The sequence below is a fragment of the Vipera berus genome (genome assembly GCF_964194415.1).
Source record: "Vipera berus genome assembly, chromosome: 5".
NCBI lineage: Eukaryota > Metazoa > Chordata > Lepidosauria > Squamata > Viperidae > Vipera > Vipera berus.
Window position 1 is genome coordinate 45,373,340 of NC_138207.1, and position 24,064 is coordinate 45,397,403.

Here is a 24,064-nt window from a genome sequence, read left to right on the forward strand (position 1 = left end):
GGCGGCTAACAACAATAACATACAATAATACAGAAGTTAAAAGAAAATTAAATTAATGGCCCTGTAGAATAAATTAAAATTAAAATAAGTTAAAAATTAAAGTTAAAAATTAAAAACATAATTAAAATCCCTGTCAGTCCAGGTCAGCCTCTCAGGGCTGTTGTTGAAGGGATTAAATAAAAAGTGATCTGTGAATAAAGTTTCATAAATTTCAGAGTTCTAAATCTAAGACAGGTGTGGGCAATTAATTTTCCCAAGGGGTCACATTAAGAAAGGAGGATTGCTATGAAGAGTCAAACCAATAGGGCTGTGAAATGTGTAGGGAGGCATGCATGCAGGAACATACGTAAATTGAAAAAAAAAGTAATCGCCTTCAAAATAAAAGCAGTGTAGTTGTTTTGTGTGCACAGTGTGCAGTTATTTACATTTAATTTCTAATTTCCCATTGATCTCACATGGGCCAGACAGGGAAACCTAAAGAGTCAAATGTGGCCCAGGGGCCGTAAAATGCCCAGGGCTTGGTCTAAGCAATACATAAGGTATAACCTTGGTGGAGCAGTGGGCTAATGCCTCCTTAAGTAACACCAGCTGCCTGCAATTAGTGCAGGTTCGAGTCCCACCAGGCTCAAGGTTGACTCAGCCTTCCATCCTTCTGAGGTAGGTAAAATGAGGACCCAGATTGTTGGGGGCAATAAGTTGACTTTGTAAAAATGCCGCTGGGGGGGGGGCGGCGAAAGCCCTAATAAGCAGGCATATACATAGAATGAAGGCTATTGCTAAGCACATTGATTTGTGCTTCTGAGATTGTAAGCCGCCCTGAGTCTTCGGAGAAGGGCGGGATATAAATGGGATTTAATATATATATATATATATATATATATATATATATATATATATATATATATATATATATATATATATTCTGCAAAATCTCTTGGAAGTCTTGGGCTGTGAGATAAATGTATAGAATTTAGAGGCTGACCAACTCCCAGACTATCATGGAGAAGTGTCCAACTGTTATGGAGAAAATATGTTTATGTGGTCGCTAGGAGTCAAATACAACTTTGTGACACATAATCAATTAATCAACTCTCAGACAATTCTGGGCAACTTACATTTTAAAATAGAAAATTACCTTAGTTTATCCTTCCCCAAACTGGTATCTTTTGGATGTCTTGTTCCGCAGTCCCCATAATTTTAAGCCAATTTACTTGAGAAAATTATTTTAGCTGGGTTTCTCATTTACTGGTGAAGCATTTAATTTTCCTTGCTATGAAGCTTGCTTTGCCTGCTGCCTTGAGCTTGTTCTTTAGAACAGTAGCACTTGCATACTTGTCTTATAGCATGCCTATTCACTTTGCTTGGATTAGCCATAAGGAAGTTATGTGTACTTGTACAGAGAAATGCTAGTGAGAAATGCATTGAGTTTTCTTTTGCCTTTAAAGCTAGTGGCATCTTTAAACTTCATGGAAGTTATCTGTGATCAAAGTGTCTTTTTTGTGTTCTATGCTAGAAACCAGCCCAGTTTTTATGTTTGGCCATTTGCTAGATGCATGCCATGTATAATTGATCCTTTATTGCCATCAGTGTGCATAGATATTTGCAAAGTGACTCAAGCAAAAAGTCTTATGCTCTGGTCTTGTTTATCTTGGTGGAGCCTTGGTGGAGCAGTAGGCTATGGAGGCATTAAGGAGTGCATTAGCAGTGGGCTAATGCCTCCTTAAGTAACACCAGCTGCCTGCAATTAGTGCAGGTTCGCATCCCACCAGGCTCAAGGTTGACTCAGCCTTCCATCCTTCCGAGGTAGGTAAAATGAGGACCCAGATTGTTGGGGGCAATAAGCTGACTTTGTAATAATGCCGCTTGGGGTGTGTATGAAAGCCCTAACAAGCAGGCATATACACAGAATGAAGGCTACTGCTAAGCTTGTAAGCTGCCCTGAGTCTTTGGAGAAGGGCGGGATATAAATGGAATTAAAATAAATAAAAATAAAATAAACAAATCTTAAATCCTCCCTTATGGGTTCCTTTGGAATATGAGTGTAAAAAGGGATGGGCTCAGATTTGAAGGCAGTATTGTGCACTACTGGTAAGAATCTGATAAAGCCTTCATATATTATCAATCAGATCTTAGATTACAAAAGGAGAAGCAGAACTGATGTGTGATTAAAATTTGGGCATTTGACAACTGGCAGGTATTTGTAGCATCCTGGGGGCCTTGGGATCACGCTTATGATCTTCCCAGGAAGCTTCTGACAAGCAAAAGCAATGAGAGAAGCTGAATTTGCTTAACAATTATAATGATTTGCTTAAACGCAGAAAAATAGGTTTGTAAAATTAGGCGCAAATTACTAAATGACCACAATGTCTAAGCAACAGAAGTTCTGGGCCTAATTGTGGTCAAAAGTCGAAGACTCCCTATAACACAGTTTTTTTCATCATTTGCCACCTCCCAAACAGATACTTATGAGTCCAACCTATTACTCTGTGTGTTCTAGGTATAACAATGGTGAATTAAGTGGCTTGTGTTCATCTGCTACTGTAACACACACACACACACAAATAAAGCATGCACTTCTATATACCAACATTCCACTGTATGATACTGCATCTCATATTATTCATCTCTTGGCTTCTGCTTTTATTGTTCAGTAGACAGTAGCCTTAGTATTTGCTTCAGGCTACAAAAAATTGCTTATCTTTCAATAAAGCGAACATTTTAGACACACATTCATGTTAGTCTGCCTAGAGTGAAATTTGTAGCCATTAACCTGAACCAGTGATTTTTCCCCCATTCTGAAACAGTGAAATATTTGCTTTTCTTTCTTTATAGTGCATTATCATGCTTATTATTCTGGTTATTATGCCTTTAACTTGATTTTCATTTAACATTCTCTGTCATGCATTCCTTGACTTTCTTTACTCCAAGAAACAGGTAGCTATGGCATGAAGTACTCTTTTGGCTCTTCTAATGTTTTAGATTGCAAAATGTTTGGTCATACCTTAGTCATCCCTTATCTGAGCATAAAAAAGGAACTGTGCTTGTTTTTCTTTATGAGCAAATGAATATTACTCTTGCAGGTTCATTTCTAGACAACCTGGTGGAGGTTATTGGCCTTAATCTTTTCTCAAACTGACATTTAATCCTCCTATAGCTGTTTATCCATCTGCCTCTATGTTGTTTAAATCTTTCTTAGATTTCCATAGTTTACAGCAACTAAACGGTTGAGAATGTCTAATGAATCTCCCTACTTCCCCCATGCAGCATTCCAGAGACAGTACTTCGTAGTTCAATATAGAACATTGACATTTATGTTGTATTTTTAATCTAAATTCTAATTAGAGAGAAAAACATTAAGTTAGTCTCAAGATGATGGAGAATATATATTATGCAATAAATCCTTTAATCAAAATTCTGATCCAAGATATCCCAAGACAAATCAACCTGTTTGTTTTCACAAATAGCAAAAACTGAATTATGCGACTGGTATTATACGTGAAGCTAATTTATTTAATAGGTTTAATTTCTCACATTTCTATTTTCTCTAAAGATTGTAAAATAAGTCAACTCTTGAATTACTTTATTCTTAACAAGAATAATGTCATTTGAGGGACTTCCAGTTTGTGTCGCGGCTCGACGGATGCAGGAAGGCAGGGCTTCTGCACCTGATTTTGCCCTGCTGGGGCCCCTAAAAGGGCCTAAAGTCATCCTGAACAGGCGATGGAAAAGGAGTGGGGGGTACCTCATCAATCACAGAGAGACAGTGGTCTTTCCATTCGATCCGAGGAAAGCCCTCCAAACCGGGAGGGGAAAGACTGGCTACATTTTTCTGGCCAGCCATTAGCCACTGACAGCCAAAGAAGAAAAGCACCAATTAGCAGATGGTAAACAGTATGTTTGGAACTGGGTGAGAATATTGGTCCTTTCTTTATTATTCTGCAACTGAATTTCCTGGGAAAGGCTTCCAAGAAGCGAAAAATCTCCGAACGTGAGAAGGAAGGGAACTGTAGCCCCACCCTTCCAGAGGAACGGAAGCAGTGTTTTAATTTCTTTTATGGGGACAGAAATATATAATACTGAAGTGGAAGTAACATAAAGCTACAGTTTTGATAAATTTGAGAACTGAGATAACTGTTAAAGATTTTCTCTTTGGAAAAAAAAACATTGAGGTGAAATATGAGAAATCAACCCTTTGTCTTAAGAGTGGAAAATAGATTTTGAATGAGATCTAATGGTGAATTTGAGTATAGCACTACAACTAGCTTCCTGACTGCTTGGTGATTCCTAGCTTAATGGAGAACAGCTGGCAATAAAGGAAAATATTTTGGCATAGTTATCACCCTGACCTTCTTGGACTATAAACAAAGAAAGAAAAATTCGGCTTTTGACTATGTCTGGCTGGGAGAGACTTTTGAACTGTTTTCAGGGTGGTTGAACATTTTAAGCACTTTGAACATTGTCGATTACAACCTTGCCTGACTGACAATTCTTGGATGCCTGAGATAAAGAAACACTACAAAATATTGCTTTTAGGACTCATATTCTGGAACATATTGGATTATAAAGGCTACACATAAAGACCAGAAAGCTAGAAAGCTATATTTCCTTTCAGAATGAAATATACTCTGTGCTACAACTATTCCACCAAACAATTGTTGCACATAAAGAGGACACAAAAAACCCCATAATGAGACTAAAAACAATTTAGCTAATATAAGTGAGCAAATCTTCAAATTAAATCTACAATTAGGAAATTCCCAGACAACGACTACAAAGTATGAACAAATAAACCAGAAATTAGAAGATGAAGCAGAGGAAATTGACCCAGAGACGAAGAGATAAAAGAAGGGAAATACAGACTACGATATATAAATAAAATACTGCAAAGCTTAGCCACAACAACAAAAATGGAAAAGACGCTTTACCCCTTAGGTCTGCAAAATATAATTGATGATAAGGAAGAAGATTTTTAAAAATGGAATATAGAGCTGTCAGGGGAAATGTCACAACTTGGGAGACAAAAAAATGAAAAGAGAAATTGAGGGAGAAGGAAAGTGGGAGTTGCTTAAGGAATATAAATGGAGGGAATTCTCCCTCAAAAAAACCCTACCTAAATTGTCTTCCTGATTCCAAGCAACGTTTAGAAAAATAGAAAGAAAATTCCTGGGCAATTTAATTACCTTGGCCTGGAAACTATTTGGCAAAGAAAGAAAGAAAGAGTTAGACTTAAAAAACAGAAGATTTGACCTATTAGAGGGAGCACTATATGATTAAATATCTATTTGAATATGATTAAAAGAATGGATGACCTTTAGATATAATTAGATTTTTATGATTTAGAATTAAAATAGTATTTTTCCTTTTTTGATATGGGAAATATGAAATAAGAGGATGGCTGGTATGAATAAAACTCTTAGCTACATAAACATAATATTGAGAAAATCATAACTGACAAAGATATTTCAAATATTGATGGGAAATCAAACTTTAACAAGAAGATATTGATTTATGAATTGATATTATTGTTATTTGTATAACATTAGTAAAATATGATGAGGATGTTTATATTTTACTTTGTATACATCAACAAACCTGTCATTTGAAAAAAAAAATTGTACTAATTAATATGAGTACTAATCTCATATCAGATTTTAAGAATAAATATGCATATTTCTGAAGATTCCATCCATCTAAACTACCATTCTTTTTTTTACTGTTTCCCAGTAATTCAAATATTGTCTCCCTTTCTGTCTGAAAGATTTCCCTTCCAAAGTTCAGGGAGAGATTTCCAACATCAAGAAATGTTATTCATTCCAACCCAAAGCATTTGTCTTAGAATTCTCTCTGTTTACCTATCACTGTGATAACTCTTTGAAAATAGAATCAAAGCTGGTATAAGCAGAGACAACAGTAAAAGAAAAATCTAGCCCTTTCAAAAGTTTGATAAAGGGCTAGATCAAACTGGGACTGTAAAAGAAACCAATATCCCAAAAAATATCTCAGTCCCCATAGGAACTACAACTGGAGAGTTGCTTGAAAGGTGAGCAACCAATCCATTTGAACTTCCCTCCTTGTCATGTGACCACATACACACCTACAAGGGGCTGGAAAAAATCCAAAATCCAAGGTGTTGGGGAAAAATCTGCATGTTTTAGCCACTCTTTTTTTTCAATACAGTTTTTGACTAACTATTCATTACCAGCACATTCACAGTATTCCAGACAGTCATATTCATACCTGTAAAAACAGGAAGCATCCATGGTTGTCAAATGTGTCATATTGTTTGTCTGGATTAGTTTAGGTTTAGGACAGGGGTGTCAAACTCAATTTCATTTAGGGCCGCATCAGCATTGCGGTTGCCCTCAAGGGGCCAGGTGGGTATGGCCTGGGTGGGCGTGGCCTACTGGGTGGGCGTGGCTAGAGTGCGTATGGCCTACTGGGTGGGCGTGGCCAGCTCTACATCGTTCGCATCAAGGGTGCCTGTGGGGGCCTGGGCAGGAGTGGGACAGATCTGAGGGTCTCTGGCAGGAGGAGGGTCTCTGGGCCAGGGCCAAGGCAGTGGGGGCCATTCCCTCACTGTTTCCAGGATGGCTTCGTGGGCCGCATGAAACCACTTCGCGGGCCGGATCCGGCCCCCGGGCCTTGTGTTTGACATGTCTGGTTTAGGACAACATATTCAGAAGAATTGGGACATAGTCAGTTAACTTGTGGGACAATTACCTGAGAGTTTGAGACTTGCCAGTTATCACTTGTTTGCTTGCAAGATCTGGGTAATTTGGGGTTAGGATGCCAAGAATTATCTGATGGAAGTAAACACCATCTTTTAGAAGAGGTGTTTCATTTATGTTAGGTAAAGAACAAGTTTCCCATTACTCAGTATAAAAAAAAATCTGAGAAAATCAGTTTTACTATAATGCCAGCTCATACAGTGCAGAATTTAAACCCCCTTAACATGCTATATGAAACCAATCACTGAAGTTTATAAACCAGTTTTCAGCATGACTTGTTAACTCTAGCCATGGTAATTTAATAACCGTAATTAAACAAACCATAACTTAGCAAGGGCCATGTTCTTTAATATTGATTTGTATTTTTAATATGTTGTAAACCACTCTGCAGTTTTTTAAAAGGCATAGTATATGTATATTAAAACTTAAATATAAATATTGAATTATGGAACAACTCATCCAATGAAATACTTAAGATTTACAGTCTACTAATGGCATATTGATCCTTTCTGTGAAATTACTGCAAGCATGTCTGGCATGACTGCCTTGTTTCTACATCCTTCTAAAGTTGATTTGCTTGACAAACAAAATATATACTTGATTTTACATGTGATAAACAGCGGCAAGAATCATATTCACACAATATTGGAAAAATGAAGAAATACCACCAGAGGAAGGAATAATTAAAAAAAATACTAGATTGTGCAGAAATGGACAAACTTACTCTGAGGTTGAAAGAAAATAAGAAACAGAATATTTTCAAAATTGGAATTTATTTTATCAATGGCTGGAGAAAAGAATAAGGGATTAGGAATTCAATTTGTACTAATGAATGATAGACAGCACGTTTGTTGAATAAGTACTTTTGAATACTTCTGAATTGTATTAAAAAATCAATATTTTTTAAAAAAATAAAGTTGATCTGCTGTGTTGGGCAAAGTTTTCTACTGAGGGGCTGTGAAAGATGCACAGGTGTATGCTTAGAATTTTGCCTGTGACTAAGACGATGTGGTGCAAGATAATTTCTAATAATTTCAACTGGTGAAAGATTTTCTAGGAAAAGGTGCTCCTATAATCACTGAAACTGCCTCATAACTATGCATGACCTAAGCTCAGAAAGGGACGCGGTGGCTCAGTGGGTTAGGACGCTGAGCTTGTCGATCAGATGGTCGGCAGTTTGGTGGGTCGAATCCTGAGTGCCGCATAGCAGAGTGAGCGCCTGTTACTCGTCCCAGCTTCTGCCAACCTAGCAGTTCGAAAGCACGTAAAAATGCAAGTAGAAAAATAGGGACCACTACGGTGGGAAGGTTTCAGCATTCCGTGCGCCTTTGGCGTCTAGTCATGCCGGCCACATGACCACGGAGATGTCCTCAGACAAGCGCTGGCTCTTCGGCTTTGAAATGGAGTTGAGCACCGGCCCCTAGAGTTGGAAACGACTAGCACGCATGTGCGGGGGAACCTTTACCTTTAAGCTCAGAAAGTCTTGTTACAGCTCTGCTCTCTTAAGAGCTTTGGTCCTTCCCCCTGCTTGAGTGGGAAATCCCGACAGATTTTTAAAGGAGAATGCCTCTTGGCAGAAAAAATATTTCCTGTCATAGCAGCTGGAGGAGAGCAAACTCGGTGTCTAGATTCACATGTTACACTAAGCCTGTTTCACCCAATTTTGTGCCCTTTGGGTTTGTGATGCAACATTGGGCAGGACTGCACTTCTCCAAATGGGATGGTTTCATTAAATTATAGAATAAATTGTGGCTTATTCAGCTAACCACAAGTGGGTAAGTTGGGACCACTTTAAAGCAATATACAAGGCTATAAACCATGGCTTTGTAAGCTTCAGTAGTTATCTTTGTACAACTCAGCAAGCCAAAACCAAATCATGCTATGTATGTACCCAGCCACTCTGTGAGTACGATTACTTCTATAGCTGAAGGAATACTCCCAAGAAGGGTATCAACAGGTGTGGAGGAACCCAGACTTTTACAGAAGTAGAAAAACAGGGAAAATTCTAAGAATGAATCAATAAGGTGGGGAATTGGAGGAAAGGGGAGAGAGGAAGAATAAAATACAATATCCTGGAAGGATATGTGGTGGACTAACTTGGCAATATTTTGTTGCCAGTTTTAGAAGCCCAGAATTACATTCTGAGAGTTACAATCTGTTGTTTCTTCTGAGTCCCCCTCTCCAGCAGAAATTCCTCTCTCCCACACCCTCTCAGTGCCTGTGCCTCAGCTCAGTGGAGGCTGGTTCTTTGTCTCCTTGTTTGTTCTGCCGCTTTTTAGGCAAAAAGCAATGAAGCCTGAAACAGAAACTTGCTTTCAATTAGATATTGTGGTTGTGTGCAGGTCATATCCATGGAATTTTCCCTGGGTTGTAATTGTTACACTGGGCAGAAATCCTGGGATGTTTTCCCCCTGCAGATGCAAAAGTTACTCTATTAGAAGGGTCCTTGGTGCTCTCTGACCTTGGTTGTTTTCTTGCAGACATGTCATTACCAAACCAGGTAACATTGATGATATTACCTGTTTGGGTTATGAAATATATGCAAGAAAACAAGCTCAGAGAGCACCAAGGACCCCTCACTTCAGCCCTAAACTACAGATATTCTCCTTTATCATAGTTTGCACCATTGTTTGTTTTCTGACACTGCTCGCAGTGTGAGTACATTTGAGTGCGAACCACACCTTCTTGGAATTTCTTACACAATGCACTTGCTATTGGCTCCCTCAGAAGGAGAGGAATAGGCAAAGAACAGCAAATCCCAGCTATCTATTGCTTGAAAGACAATGCAAAAGGCTGCTTTCATTTGGTCTTCCAAGTTCACATACCGGGCTGGATGTTTCAGGTTTTTTTTTAATTGATGGAACCGTTCCCAGGCTTTTTCATTAAAGAAGCCGTACAATGGGTGTGGAGCCTAGCCTCAAGAGTGCCTTAGTAATTGCTGCCAGATTACAGTGTTGCTGCAGGACATTTCTAACACAGGGACCTTCGTTCCCTAGTAGTTTCTGCCCATCTGATCAGATCTAATAGGAAAGGAACCCTTCAAGTCCCATCCTTCAGGAACCATGGGAATGTGTTTTCTATAGCTGTGCCTCTCCTTTGAAACGGCACTCCACTTAAAATCAGAACAGTACCAGACTGTTGACATTCAGGATTAACTTATCAGTAATGAGAAATCTCTGATTGAACTTTCTGATGATCTGTGGTAGGAACAGGATCGTGGTGAGGCATCTATCCCGGCCTTCCTGGTTCTTTCAGTGACTTTCAGTGCTGTTGATCATAGCATCCTTCTGTACAGGCCTAAGAACTTAGGAGTTGGGACATGGTGTAGTGATAATCCTTCCTCCAGGACTGATTCCATTTGGTGTTCATGGGAGCCTTGGGTTCTGTTCTCACCCTGGCCCTGTTTAATATGTACATAAAACTGTTGATTGAAACTTTCAGCAGGGGTTGAAGTACCATTAATATAATGATGATAGTCGTTATACATTCTAACCCTGGCTGATGAAGTGATGCGGTCAAGATTCTTTCCTAAGCTTAGAAGGCTATGGGATATGGAGGGGATCCAGTTTAACCCTAGGAAAGCCAAGTGGCTTTGGGTTTTAGGGGTTCCCATATCTGGGCACTTCCCATCATCAATTCTGGATGGGTTAATACTCTACCAGATAGAACCAGCCTGCAATTTTGGAGTCTTTCTGCACTTCTGTTTAAGGACTGGCTAATAGCAGCAACCAGGAGGGCCTGTGTCCAAATCCACCTTTGCACAAATTCCACCATACCTTGGTCCCCTCCCATTTGAACTCTTGCAACTTCCACTACATGGGGCTACCCTTGAAGACCACTTAGATTAGTTACAGTTGGTTCAGAATTCAGCAGTGTGGGTAATTATGGGCATATCACAATATGCTCACATCACAGCTCATTGATTCCCAGCCAACTTTCAAGTACAATTCAAAGTGCTGGTTATCATGTATAAAGTCCTTCTTAGTACACGACTGGGTTATTGGCAAGATTACCTACCTCTGATTATTCTTTGAAAGAGATTGGCCTGGGTTACACTATGTTTCAGGGAGTCTTTTGTTATTATTGTTTTAACCCATATTGTTTTGTGAATCATTTGTTATTCTCATTTTAACATGACATTAACTAGCTGCTGGAGTCATATTCTACTATTGGAATGGGCAAAAAACAAACAAAAAAAATAAAGCCTCCAAGACCTGGATGTTCTGGAAAACTGATAGGATAGCTGGTGCTCTCCCTGCAGTAGGCAGTTTTTCTTGTTCAGTCTATTTTCTTCTATGTGTTAATGGCTAAAGGTAAAGGTAAAGGTTCCCCCGCACATGTATGCTAGTCGTTTCCGACTCTAGGGGCCGGTGCTCATCTCCGTTTCAAAGCCGAAGAGCCAGCGCTTGTCCGAGGACGTCTCCGTGGTCATGTGGCCGGCATGACTAGACGTCAAAGGCGCACGGAACGCTGTTACCTTCCCACCGTAGTGGTCCCTATTTCTCTACTTGCATTTTTACGTGCTTTCAAACTGCTAGGCTGGCAGAAGCTGGGACGAGTAACAGGCGCTCACTCTGTTATGCGGCACTCGGGATTCGACCCGCCAAACTGCCAACCATCTGATTGACAAGCTCAGCGTCCTAACCCACTGAGCCACCGCGTCCCTTGTGTTAATGGCTAGGTGGCTTTAATTTGGGACATTAGTTATTATTCCCCACCACCATCACACTTTTTGTATTATTTTTAAGCTGCTCAGAGCACTTTTGGAATTGAGTAGCCTATATTTTCCAGTATGTCCCAGGAACATATACCGTGTTTTCCCCAAATTAAGACCAGGTCTTATATTAATTTTTGCTCCAAAAGACGCATTATTTTCTGGTTAGGGCTTATTGGAGAAATATCGTACTAAATGCTGTCTGGCTGACAATCTTAATTGGGGCTTATTTTGGGGGTGAGGCTTATATTGCTAGCATCCTGAAAAGTCATGTTAGGGCTTACTTTTCCAGTTGGGTCTTATTTTCGGGGAAACACGGTATATTACTATCTGGGGGGGGTTGGGGGAGGAGAGGGAGGAACAAGATATTTATCTATGTTCCCATCAAGCTTAGACTGTGATGGGAACATGCACTTTTGCATTCCTATCTGTCATACAAATCTTGTGAGACCAGTGCTTTTATTAGAAAAAGGATTTTTTTGTTTCTTCTGTGACTATGAAAGGGACTACAGTCCAATGTCTGGCTACACAACAGAGACCATATTTAGGTTCATAACTTTACAATTGGTGGTTTCTTCTAGCTGTATGAGCATTAAAAAAAGGGATGGAAGGAAAATGTCTTATTTTATGCCTTTAACAGTAACATAAATAAGAAACTGGTACAAGAAAGTGTTGATAGAAACAAATGCACCTACCGTCTACTAGGTACCGTAGCTGTTAAAGGTTCAGGAACTTTACCAAGAAAAGAAGTTCCATTGTGAAGCATAGCTATTTGTTTAATTTCTGTATTTTAAGAGCATGCCTTTACTAAAAACCCAGGCGCTTAGGAGAAAAAGTAATGCCATTAGGAACAATGTTGGGCAACAGTTGCAGAGGAAGGCAACATCTTCTGAATGCTATTGGTCTGGCAGCTTTATGATGACTAGGTAGTGGAAGGGCCAAAGGATGTCAGTGCTTGGTTCATCCACTATATTCCAGCAGGAGGAAGACACTAAGAGACAGGGATTTGTAAGATACGGGGGCAGATATGAGGAAGGCTCAGACGTCCAAAGCTGGAAATGTCTCTTCCCTGTCTAGGGAGACAGTTTAAGAAGAATTTTAGCTGGGATTGACAGGATAGAGATAACTGGAGAAGTGGAGCTACTGAAACCCTCCCCCCCCAAAAAACCCCCATCAAAAACCAGTTACTTAATCAGTCTTGGTCAATCAAGTGTTTATGGTATGCTTTATCTTCCCTATATTCCACCAATTTAGACAATTAAGGATAATTCTAAACCTTCAAAGAGGTTTAATAGCATCAAAGAAAAAAGATAATGAAGGAAAATCTTCCGTCCAATAAGGGGCTATGAAAAAAGTATTTGACATCCTGGTTAGAGTTGATATGCAGTAAGAATTCAGGATCGTCACAGGATTACATATTGACCTAATATAAAACCTCCCTAGCAAGACACAACATATTTTGACCTCTGTAAAACTATATACCAAAGCTGTGGCCATTGCAGTTGCCAGGTCCCAGTGAAGTATTCCATTAGGGCAAGAAAGTTGTTGATGAAAAGACAAAGAGCATTGAGCAAAGGACAGGGCTGTATGAAGTCACACAAATTGTGGTGCTCTCACTGCCCTATTAAATGTTGCCTTGCCAATTAGGATTGTCTGCCTCCTTTCATACAGCAAATTCTTGACCGAAACAGTACATCTGTATGCATGTGTCTCTGCCAACAGCACTGGTCACTGGCAGTAGGCGTGAGATACAAACTTCCAGTAATGGAAGGCAAGAGGGTAGCAGCTGCCAGCCTCATTGAAATTCAGCCCACTTGATCAGAATAGTAAGATCTGGTACCAAGAAAACAAACCTGCTGTTGTGCCAACTAATGCAGTGACCTCTACCCATTGGGCCTACTTTTTTTTTGAAGGCCTTTGAAAATAATAGCATTTATTGTAAAACACTGTTGGTAGGTTTTCAAAGAGAGAGGAGGCTTTTTTGTGAGCATCATTTGGAGAACTCTAGATGACAGAGTTTACTTTAATTATTGATACAATTTTCTAACACACATAAAACGAGGGAAAGGCACTGTTAGTGTTCCTGGAAGTGTTTGATTGCTATCATGCCTGGGGGAGCAATTTCTTCCTCTCATTTTACACAACTGTATGTATGGGATGAAGTTATGGGAAAGAGCCTCGAGAGGGACCCGCAGGAATGCTGCTGGGAAGAACACGTGACTTTCTCTTTTTTTCTCTTTTCTTTTTAAAAGACTCGGTGCCGAGGATTTGCCAGGCGGGAGGATTTGCCAGGCGGGGAGAGGCGGTGGTATTGTTCTGGGACCCAGGAATCTCCATGTGAACGTGAGCAGGGGGGCGGGGGGGGGGGTGGCTGGCTTGAATTAGTCAACAGCAGGTGCAATAGAAAACCAGGAATCGTTTCAGGATTAAGTACCAGGAGCCAACCTGGACCGCACATCTGCAACCTGGAACCTCTTTTCCATATCGTTGAAAGTCCAGGCAAAAGTAGCTTAGCTTTAGAAGCAGATTTTGTCCAGAGGGTCACGACTTCGCAGCTAACAACAACAAAAGAAGCAAGATTTACTTGAAGGCAAATGATAGATAGATAGATAGATAGATAGATAGATAGATAGATAGATAGATAGATAGATAGATAGATAGATAGATAGATAGATAGATAGATAGATAGATAGATAGATAGATAGATAGATAGATAAATCGGGGTTAGGAAAAACTATTTTGTTATTTTGGTTTAGCCAGCCGTGCCCCGGCTGTATTAAATTGCGCAACTTCATACAGCTGGGGCGCGGCTGGTCAAACGTGGCCCTTAGCCCTTTCCTGTTAAGATCTGGCTTCGCCCAGCATTGCCCATCGGGTAGCAAAACTTATTCTCCGAGAAGCCGCGAGGCCTTCTTGCAGAGGAAAGGAGAATCGGATTTGAAGAACTGGGGGTGGTCGTGTCCACGGCCGGATATTCCCAGCTCCGGGCTTTGATGTTGCTCGGATCTAGATAGCCTCTCCCACCCCGAGCCATTGAGATGCTAATAACCTAAGAGCGAAGAGTTACGGGGTAAGGGGGGGGGTCTGCTTTGTTCTGGCTACCCTCGATTTCTTATCCGAGACAGGCTCCAGCTTGGAAGAAGCAAGTGGAGACAGGGATGGCCTCTGCATTCGGCTTGGTCAAAAGCTTAGGGAGGTGATGGCAGGTAGGAAGCGGGGGAGGCGCGTGGCTGGGTTAGGGCTCGGGGGGGGGGCTGAAGTTGCTCGGGCCCCCGGCGGAACCTGCCGCGCGCTCCTTTTGGGCGAGGCCACGCCTTCCCGTCTCCCCTCTTCCCAGCCGTGCCGGGAAGAAGGGCTGCGGCCTCAGAGGCGCGTGCTGTGAAGCGCGAGGCAGCTGCTCGCGTTTGCAGCGCTGCCCGTATAGGAGGGAAAGCCAGCGATGGGGAAGTCAGAACCCCTCGAGTCGTTCGAGGAGAGGGATAGGCCGGTCCCGCGCTCAACGCGCCCCTCCCTCCAACTCCCTCGTTCGTCTCCAAATGGGCTGCATCTTGCGAAAGTGTCACTGCGTGTTTTTTTTTTTTAGTTTTGCCAGCTTCGCTCATTTCTAATTGGTACATCTCTTTCTGCTCTGCACTGTGTATTACAGGGGTCTTCAAACTTGGCCCTTTTATGACTTGTGGACTTCAACTCCCAGAATTCCTCAGCCAGGCGTGCCTGGCTGAGGAATTCTGCGAGTTGAAGTCCACAAGTCATAAAAGGGCCAAGTTTGAAGACCCCTGGTGTATTATCTTATCTTGTAACCATAGTGACTCCAGCTATGTCCAGCCAATGTTTTGGTTTTAAACTGTTTTGTGCGCAGGCCTGAAAAAAGTTCTCACAGTTTCTGTTTTACTTTCTCCTGCTGCCTGATGAGAGAATGTGGTCAGTCTAGGTCTTTTGTTTTCTCATTAAAAGTTTTGCTATAGAATATGCCTTGGATTTCTTTTCTTTGATATTGACCATGCAAATGAACCACGGTCCATCCACCTCTGGTCGGACTGTTAATTGTTCTGCGACAGAAAGCCCATTTGCTCAGGCGTATTGGCAGACGCTGTGTTTTATCTTTTGCTTCTTCAAAGAAACAAAGTCGATCGTACTCAAAAATCCCTTAACATTCACTTCCTTAGGGTTATATAATAAGCCAGGGGTAGGCAACCTTGGCTCTTTTATGACTCATGGACTTCAACTCCCAGAATTCCTGAGCCAGCTATGCTGGCTCAGGAATTCTGGGAGTTGAAGTCCATGAGTCATAAAAGAGCCGAGGTTGCCTACCCCTGTAATAAGTCCATTCAAAGGTTGTCTCTGTTAACATTCATCCACTTGTTTCCCAGGAAAATGATGACCTTTATATAGAATAGTGCTAATGGAACACTTTTTGCATATTTGCATTAATCTGCTATTACGGATTTATCCTTGAAACTTGAAAATAGGACTTTCTTTTTCTTTCCCCAATTTATATGCCAAAGTTTATTTGCAGATTCAGAATTTATTTGTTTTGCATAATTCATCTTTATTTCCATCTCTCTCATTGTTAAACAGAAGTTGCCCTTAAAAAGCTTAATTTGGCAAGTAATAGTTATCATCCTTGGGGTGGGTGGGTTATAATTCTTCCTTTATTTATCTCATCCAAAATCATTTGTATTTTTCTCCTGTGTCTTCTTTTGGAGCTCACTATTATATTGTATAAAGTATCCTCTTAGAAAGCTTCACTTTCATCCCAACCCATTCTTACTTCTGTGTCTTTATTAAGATTATTCTCACACAATTCTTTTAACTTTTTTTGTAGTCCACCACCACCCTTTGGTAATAGCATCTGATTCAATCTCCACGTAAAAGAGCCATTTTTTTCTTGCAAAATTAAAGCTTGTTTGTGATCTGAGAAAACCTGTCTCCACCTTATGAACAATAGGAGCCAAAATTTGAATCCAAACCATACCCTTAAAAAGATCTAGGTCTTTCAGTAAATAAGTATATTCCTTTGAGATCATTTTTTAATAACAGAATAACAGAGTTGGAAGGGATCTTGGAGATCTTCTAGTCCAACCCCCTGCTCAGGCAGGAAACCCTATACTATTTCAGACAAATGGTTGTCCAATCTCTTCTTAAAAACTTCCAGTGTTGGAGCATTCACAACTTCTGGAGGCAGGTTGTTTCACAGATTAATTGTTCTAACTGTCAGGAAATTTCTCCTTAGTTCTAGGTTGCTTCTCTCCTTGATTAGTTTACATCCATTGCTTCTTGTCCTGCCTTCAGGTGTTTTGGAGAATAGCTTGACTCCCTCTTCTTTGTGTCAACCCCTGAGATATTGGAACACTGCTATCATGTCACCCTTAGTCCTTCTCTTCGTTAAACTAGACATACCCAATTCCAGCAACCGTTCTTTATATGTTTTAGCCTCCAATCCCTAATCATTTTTGTTGCTCTTCTAGGTACTCTTTCTAGAGTCTCAACATCTTTTTTACATCATGGTGACCAAAACTGGATGCAGTATTCACCTTCTATCATTTCATCTCTGTTAGTGAGAATTAAGTTCAATATGGCTGATCCCCTAGTTACCTTCTCTACTTTTTGGGACACAAAAATATCTGCTAGGTTTGTCAGGAACTGTTTGATCTTTCACTTGGTGCAGAGTTTGTCTCCCAATTGATGTTAGGGTAGTTAAAGTGTCCTATTGCTATTGTGATATGCTTTCTACATACCTTAGTTAACTGACTAGCAAAAAGTCCATCTATTTCCTCTATTTGGTTGGATGGCCTATAATATACACCTATGGCAATGTCATTTCCCCCTCTTTTATATTGACCCAAATGCATTCAAGACCGTTTTCATCATTGTTGTGCTCTATTTCTGTAGAGATCTTCACCTATCAACAATCTTCACCTATTAACAAACTTCAAATTATCCACTAAATTAAAAAAAACACCTTTGGTACTATACCTAGTGTATAGAAAAGTGTGTAAAACTATTAAAAAAATTAAAACAGGGAAGACACCTGTTCCATACTGAGTGTCAGCTTCTTACTATAAATCAGTGTTTTTCAACCTTTTTTGGGCAAAGGCACACTTGTTTCATGAAAAAAATCACGAGGCACTCCACCATTAGAAAATGTTAAAAAATTTAACTCTGTGCCTATATTGACTATATATAAAGTAATTCTCTTGAATAGGAATCAAATAAACACAAAGAAAGTATTTTATAATTACTTTTCAATTTTTCCCACGGCACACCAGGCAACATCTCGCGGCACACTAGTGTGCCGTGGAACAGTGGTTGAAAAACACTACTATAAATGTTTTGAGAACGAGCTTTTACAACCTTTACAACGCACAATATTATTTTACAAAATGAAAAGATTCCTGATAGCTGAAAGAAGGCTACCAAACATTAATACTTGATGTCCAATACTTGAATTTAGCAAGAAATTGGCCGATACCTTTTGAATAATGACTATAAATTGTTTACCATGGCTGAAAAGTTAAAATGATTTTACAGGATTTTATATTCAGGAAGATCACTGTGTGTTTTTATCTAAAAGATTATATTAGAAATGTTTTGGTTATTCTGAATTATTTGGAGCAACATTAACAAAAATAAGATGTGTTGATATTCTTAGATGCAGAGAAGGCCTTTGACAGTTGGAATTGGATTTTTTTTTGTTAAAGAGTCCTGGAACCTATCAATCTTGGAGATAATTTTATTAAATGGGTAAGATTTACCCATTTAAGCAGAAATAATTGTAATGGAGAAAAGGGACAAGACAAGGATGCTATTGTCTCTACTAGTCCATTTTAGTTCCTGACTAGTGTTGAATAGAGACATAAGACAAGATCAGGGAATCAAGGGAATTAAGAAACTTATAAGTTAAGGGTGTTTGTGGATGAGTTAGTGTTAGTTTTGGAAGAACTACTAGAGTAGAAGCATTAATGGGAAAACGAAAGGACCTTTTTTTGCTATCAGGTTTAAGATTAACAATCATAAGTCAAAGATGTTAACAAAAATTATGAAATTAGAAAGTCAAATAGAACCAATGGGAGAAAATTGGTATTAAAATTGAGAAAATGTAAAGTACTTAGGTATTTTTATGACAAATATGAGTTGTATATTATTTCAAAGTAAGTGTTAAGACATGTAATTAAGAAGCATATGTTAAGATGGGAGAAATTAAAATTGTCATTATTAGAGAGAATTTCTGTAATAAAAATCAACATACCATAAATTCCTGGCTGGCTCAGGAATTCTGGGAGTTGAAGTCCACGAATCATAAAAGAGCCAAGGTTGCTTACCCCTGCCATAAACAATGGCAAAAACATACTTAACATACAACTTTAGATACAAGGTGTCACAAGATGCAAAGCAAAGAGGAGCAGTGGGGTTATTGGATTGGAAAATGTATTTTGCAGCTTGTTATTTTGTCTGGATGAAGGAATGGATGTTGCTGTGAAACAAGAGACTTTTAGGATTACAAGATCATAACCTGGGATTTGGATGGTATGGATACTTATGGAATGATAAAAGTAATGTGGATTTTAAAAATCATTTTATTAGATGTGCCATATTGAGAACGTGGAATAGATATAAACTCTAGTTGCATCCAAAACACCTCTGTGGATCTCAGCACAAAAGGCATTTCACAGAAGCAGGCAGACAAATGGTTGATATCACGGGAATTATTGGAAAATCAGGGGAAATATAAGATTAACTGTAGCAGAAAAATACAATTATTGATGGTTTTCCAATTTACAGTTATCAGAAAGATGCAAAATGGATAAAAAGACTTATGGTATGGAGCAAATTAAGGCAGAATTTGAAATGTAATTTGGATCAGCCCGTTACAGTCAGATGTTGGGACACAACCAATCTGATTTTGTGAGCACTTTTGGGGTGGTTGTTAAGCGCTGTGATCACTCAGTGAACCCACTGTCGGTTTGCCTAAAACCAGAAATAACGGGCCATAAATGTGGATGTATCGCCAAATGCCAAAGTGTGATCATGTGACCATGGGGGGGGTGGGCTACCATCGGAACTTCAGGACTGGTCGCAGTTCTCTTTTTCCACGTAGTTTGTAATGTTAAATGATGTCTAAATGACAAGTCCTAAGTCAAAAATAACCACATGCAGAAATATAGAAAGATTGGACACTATCCACCATGGAAGAATAATGAAATTGACAAAACTTGCTATGACTGAAAACTGAAAATACAACATATTTAAAATATAACAAGATATAATAATTAAAATATTTGTATTTGTAACTGCTGTGAAGAATATCAGGAGTTACCTCTGAAACTTTATATCTTTAACTTTTTTCTGCTTTTTATTTTTTATTGCACTTTTCTCTTTTTTTCTTATTATTTCTCTTTTTTGCCTCTCTGCCCTAATTTGGTTTGTATTAGATCTTGTTAATGTTCTTTAAACATTTAATAAAAATATTTTTAAAACCCCTTAACATTAATTTCTGCACTCAAGCCTTTCAACAACAACTAGCCATTGTTCTCAGGATGGTAATAGGACAGTTTTGCATTCTTTTAACGCCCATTGCACACAGATTTCTGAAGAATTAAACTTCCAAGCGGTTTTGGAGCTAAGGTGGTGTTCTGTTTAGTGTGTTGCTATGAAAAGAGTACTCATTTCTACACTTTCCCATTCTCTCAAATCTCCCAGACAACTGTGTTTCATTAGGTCTAGACAAGCAGAAGTCAGCACAATAGTGATCCATCTGTTCCATTCTAGGATAGTAATAAATAATTATTTTGTTGCTTTGATTAGACAAAAACTTATTATATTGTTACAGTGCCTGATTTCATTTTTTGGAATGAAAAAATTAAGAACATTGAAGGAGGAATTGAACACACTTAATATTTTTTTATCCTTTCTAATTTTTATGACGTTGTTACTGTGGAACCGTAGCCCAGTTCCACTTAATATGAACACAGGATTGAAAATAACTCCTATCGAGTTAAGAATAGATCTATTTAATCATATCCTTAACTCAATTTCCTTTTTGTTTAATAGTTATTGTATGCAGCACTTAAAATGCTTGTGGTTACTTATAGTGTTGCATGGAATGAATACAATATGGATAGATGGATATGTTTTTTAAATTCATTATGTTCTACTTGCATGTCAGTAGCTACCAGTCATTAAACTATAATTTTAATTAAAACTAATGTAAATTATATCCAGGTATATTAAAAAAATTGCAATGACATACAGTACTTCGTCTGTATTTCATCTTTATTACCTTATAAGTAACACAAGGCAACGAACATACAAAATACTCTTTTCTTTTCATGTTTTCCCCACAACCCTGTGGGGTGGGTAGGACTGAGAGAGAATGACTGGCCCAAAGTCACCTAGGAAGCGAGCCTTTTCCATGACAGTCCCTGACCTATGGAACATCTTCCCCCTGTAATTTGGCAGGACCATCTTTTTAACCTTCCAAAAAGAACTTAAGAGCTGGTCTTTCCTCAAAGCCAAGGGATAGAGTGAAATTGATTAGATGAACATGTGGGGTGCATGTGAAAGATTAGCTATGGTGCTAGGTTTTAATATTTTTGTTTCAATATTTTTATTGTAAATGTATGTGGTTGTTTTTTTTATGTGAGCTGTCCAGAGTTTGGCACAAGATGGGCAGCTATATAAATGTTTTAAATAAATACATTAAAAATTCTTGATTGAAAGTGTATTTGTTATCTATAGACCTTAGATGGAAAACCTTGTATAAACTTCCCAGTGTAAATCTCGTCAAATGGTCTCTGATACTTGGCCCTTGCCAATCTCAAGGGCTAGAGGACACTTTTCTTTCTCTCTCCTAATTAATTGTTTCTACTAACACAATCATCACTTACTGAAATCCTCAGACTAATAACGAGTGGGAGAAGGCAGGAAATATGTGGGCAGTGCAGCTTGTGTGAAGAGGCTGTTCAAGACTAAAAGACCCTTTTATCTGCTAAATTCCAGCTGATGGTCTTGTGTAAGCTGGATTTGGCTGAGAGCTTTCCAGATACCTTTTGCTTTATATTGAGCTGCTGGTTCCCAGTTTCTGTCCTGATTGCCCTTCTCTCTTTCAGAAATGACTCTGCTAACTTCCCAGCCAACATCACTGGAGTCAGCACCTCTTGCAGCCACCACACCAAACCCAGAACAAAGAATGCTGGAGAAGAGAGCAAAAGTCATTGCAGAACTGTTGCAGACTGAACAGGATTATATCCGGGATCTTGAAATGTGTGTCCAGAAGGTCCTGGTGCCGTTACAGGAGGCACAGGTAAGAATAATGTGTAGCTTTTCACTAGGAACAGAATATAACCGAAAATCATACTGAGCCACTGAGTACCGTATATACTTGAGTATAAGCCGACTCGAGTATAAGCCGAGACCCCCAATTTCACCCCCAAAAACTGGGAAAAGTTGTTGACTCGAGTATAAGCCGATCCGCCGTTCTGCAAGCCTCCGCCGCCGGCGGAGGCTGGATCCGCGCTCTGCAAGCCTCCGCCGGCGGCGGAGGCTGGATCCACGCTCTGCAAGCCTCTGCCGCCAGCAGAGGCTCGATCCGCCATTTTGCAAGCCTGAATACACAGGAATACCCTGTGTGGCCGCGGCTCTCGGGGAAGCCCTGGCTGTCCGCTTCCTCGCTCCACGCTGCCATTCGGGGCCCGCGCGTTCCCTGGGCAAATCGCGGCGCCCAGCAGGCGAGGAAACACGCCCGCTCCAGTCGCCCCCCCTTCCCTCAGGAGACGCGAAGCAAGTGACCTCCCGGAGCTTACCGAGGACTTGCGCGCGGCCGAGGCTTCGGTGCTTCCAGGATCGCGCGCACCTCTCCCAAGCCGCCGCCGTCCGGAGACCTGCCGAAGTTTGGGGAGGTTTGGGGAGGTGCGCGCGCACCTCCCCAAACCTCCCCAAACGTCGGCAGGTCTCCGTTCCTCCGCGCAGACCTGCCGACGTTTGGGGAGGTTTGGGCGCCTCCCCAAACCTCCCCAAACGTCGGCAGGTCTGCGCGGAGGAACGGAGACCTGGGGAGGTTTGGGGAGGCGCCCAAACCTCCCCAAACGTCGGCAGGAGGAACGGAGACCTGCCGACGTTTGGGGAGGTTTGGGGAGGCGCCCAAACCTCCCCAAACGTCGGCAGGTCTCCGTTCCTCCGCGCCCTGCCTGCCTGCTTCTTTCCGCTGCGGAAAGAAGCAGGCAGGCAGGGCGCGGAGGAACGGAGACCTGCCGACGTTTGGGGAGGTTTGGGGAGGTGCGCGCGCACCTCCCCAAACCTCCCCAAACTTCGGCAGGTCTCGGACGGCGGTGGCTTGGGAGAGGTGCGCGCGATCCTGGAAGCACCAAAGCCTCGGCCGCGCACAAGTCCTCGGTAAGTTTTTTTGTTGACTGGAGTATAAGCCGAAGTGGAATTTTTCAGCCCAAAAAGTGGGCTGAAAAATTCGGCTTATACTCAAGTATATACGGTATAATGGTTATAGCACCGGATTGCATTTTTGGAGATAATACAAGAGATTAAACCCAAGCTTGCTTGCTTGCTTTTTCTTTCATCTTCCTGTCTGTCGTCTGTCTTTCTATCATTATGCCTACCATATTTATATAGTTGCCTGTCGAATGGATGTGATTGGACAATGTACAATAGAAAACAAATCATAAAAAGACACAAACATTAAACATTTTAATCAAAGCTTATTAGGTAATCCTGAACCAGATCACCTGCAGATTTCAGGAAGAGACAAAGGGAATCAGCGTGGTAACCTGAGCTGAATTAATTGTATTTGTATAATATTGTATAGAAGCAGAGGTGGTACTTCCTCTGTGATCTACAGAGGAAATATTTGGTACAGGGTTGAAAGGGCCATTTTCAGCTGTTCTTAGTATCCATACCATCAAAGATGATGCTACTCTGTGTAATTATAGGGTGTTATTCTTGATGCTCCAGCAGTATTATTGTTTTGTAGCACTGCTTTATGTTAATGGGGAAAAGGCCACCAAGATAAATTTCCATAGGAAAACAGTCTGCCCCAGGACAAATTGCCCTTTGCTTCCTCCTAGGTGCCACATGTAGATTGTGAGCTGTTGTTTGGGAACATCTGTGGAGTGATTGCTTTCTCAAAGAAGTTGTTGAGCTCCCTGGAAACCGCAGATGCTGTTGGTATGTGCTTTACCTATTGGTACTTGTGATAACAGTGTTCCATGATAACCATTCCATGGTAACAGCATTTCGGAATACAGTCATGCTGGCCACATGACCACAGAAATGTCTTTGGACAACACTGGCTCCCTTGGCTAAGAAATGGAGATGAGCACCGCCCTCTAGAGTCAAACATGACAGGACAGGGCAAACCTTTATCTTTACTTATGGGATATCTGAACACTAGAGTGGAAGGAAGGAGAATGACCAGAGGAGGCAAAGTTAAGTCTTGCTTAGTGGATTCCTAAGGCAGTCTTCGTTGGCCTTTAATCCTCCAGATGTGTGATCTGCAATTACCAGAACATCCAGGTGCAAAAGGCTACTGCTAAGAATTCTGGAGTTCGTGCTTACATCTCTGGATGGCACCAATACTGGAGAAGGCTGATTCACTTTCTGGTATCAGTGGTAT

General features: G+C 40.5%; 1 protein-coding gene across 1 annotated transcript in view; it reads left to right on the plus strand.

Annotated features, from left to right (window-relative positions):
* The window catches only part of DNMBP (dynamin binding protein), a 45,123-nt gene that overhangs the window by 12,673 nt on the left and 8,386 nt on the right, over positions 1–24,064 (plus strand). The window contains exons 4-5 of the mRNA XM_081328163.1: positions 21,552–21,745; positions 23,517–23,616. Of these exons, the coding sequence (XP_081184289.1) occupies positions 21,552–21,745; positions 23,517–23,616 (294 nt within the window). The remainder of the gene's footprint in view (positions 1–21,551; positions 21,746–23,516; positions 23,617–24,064) is intronic.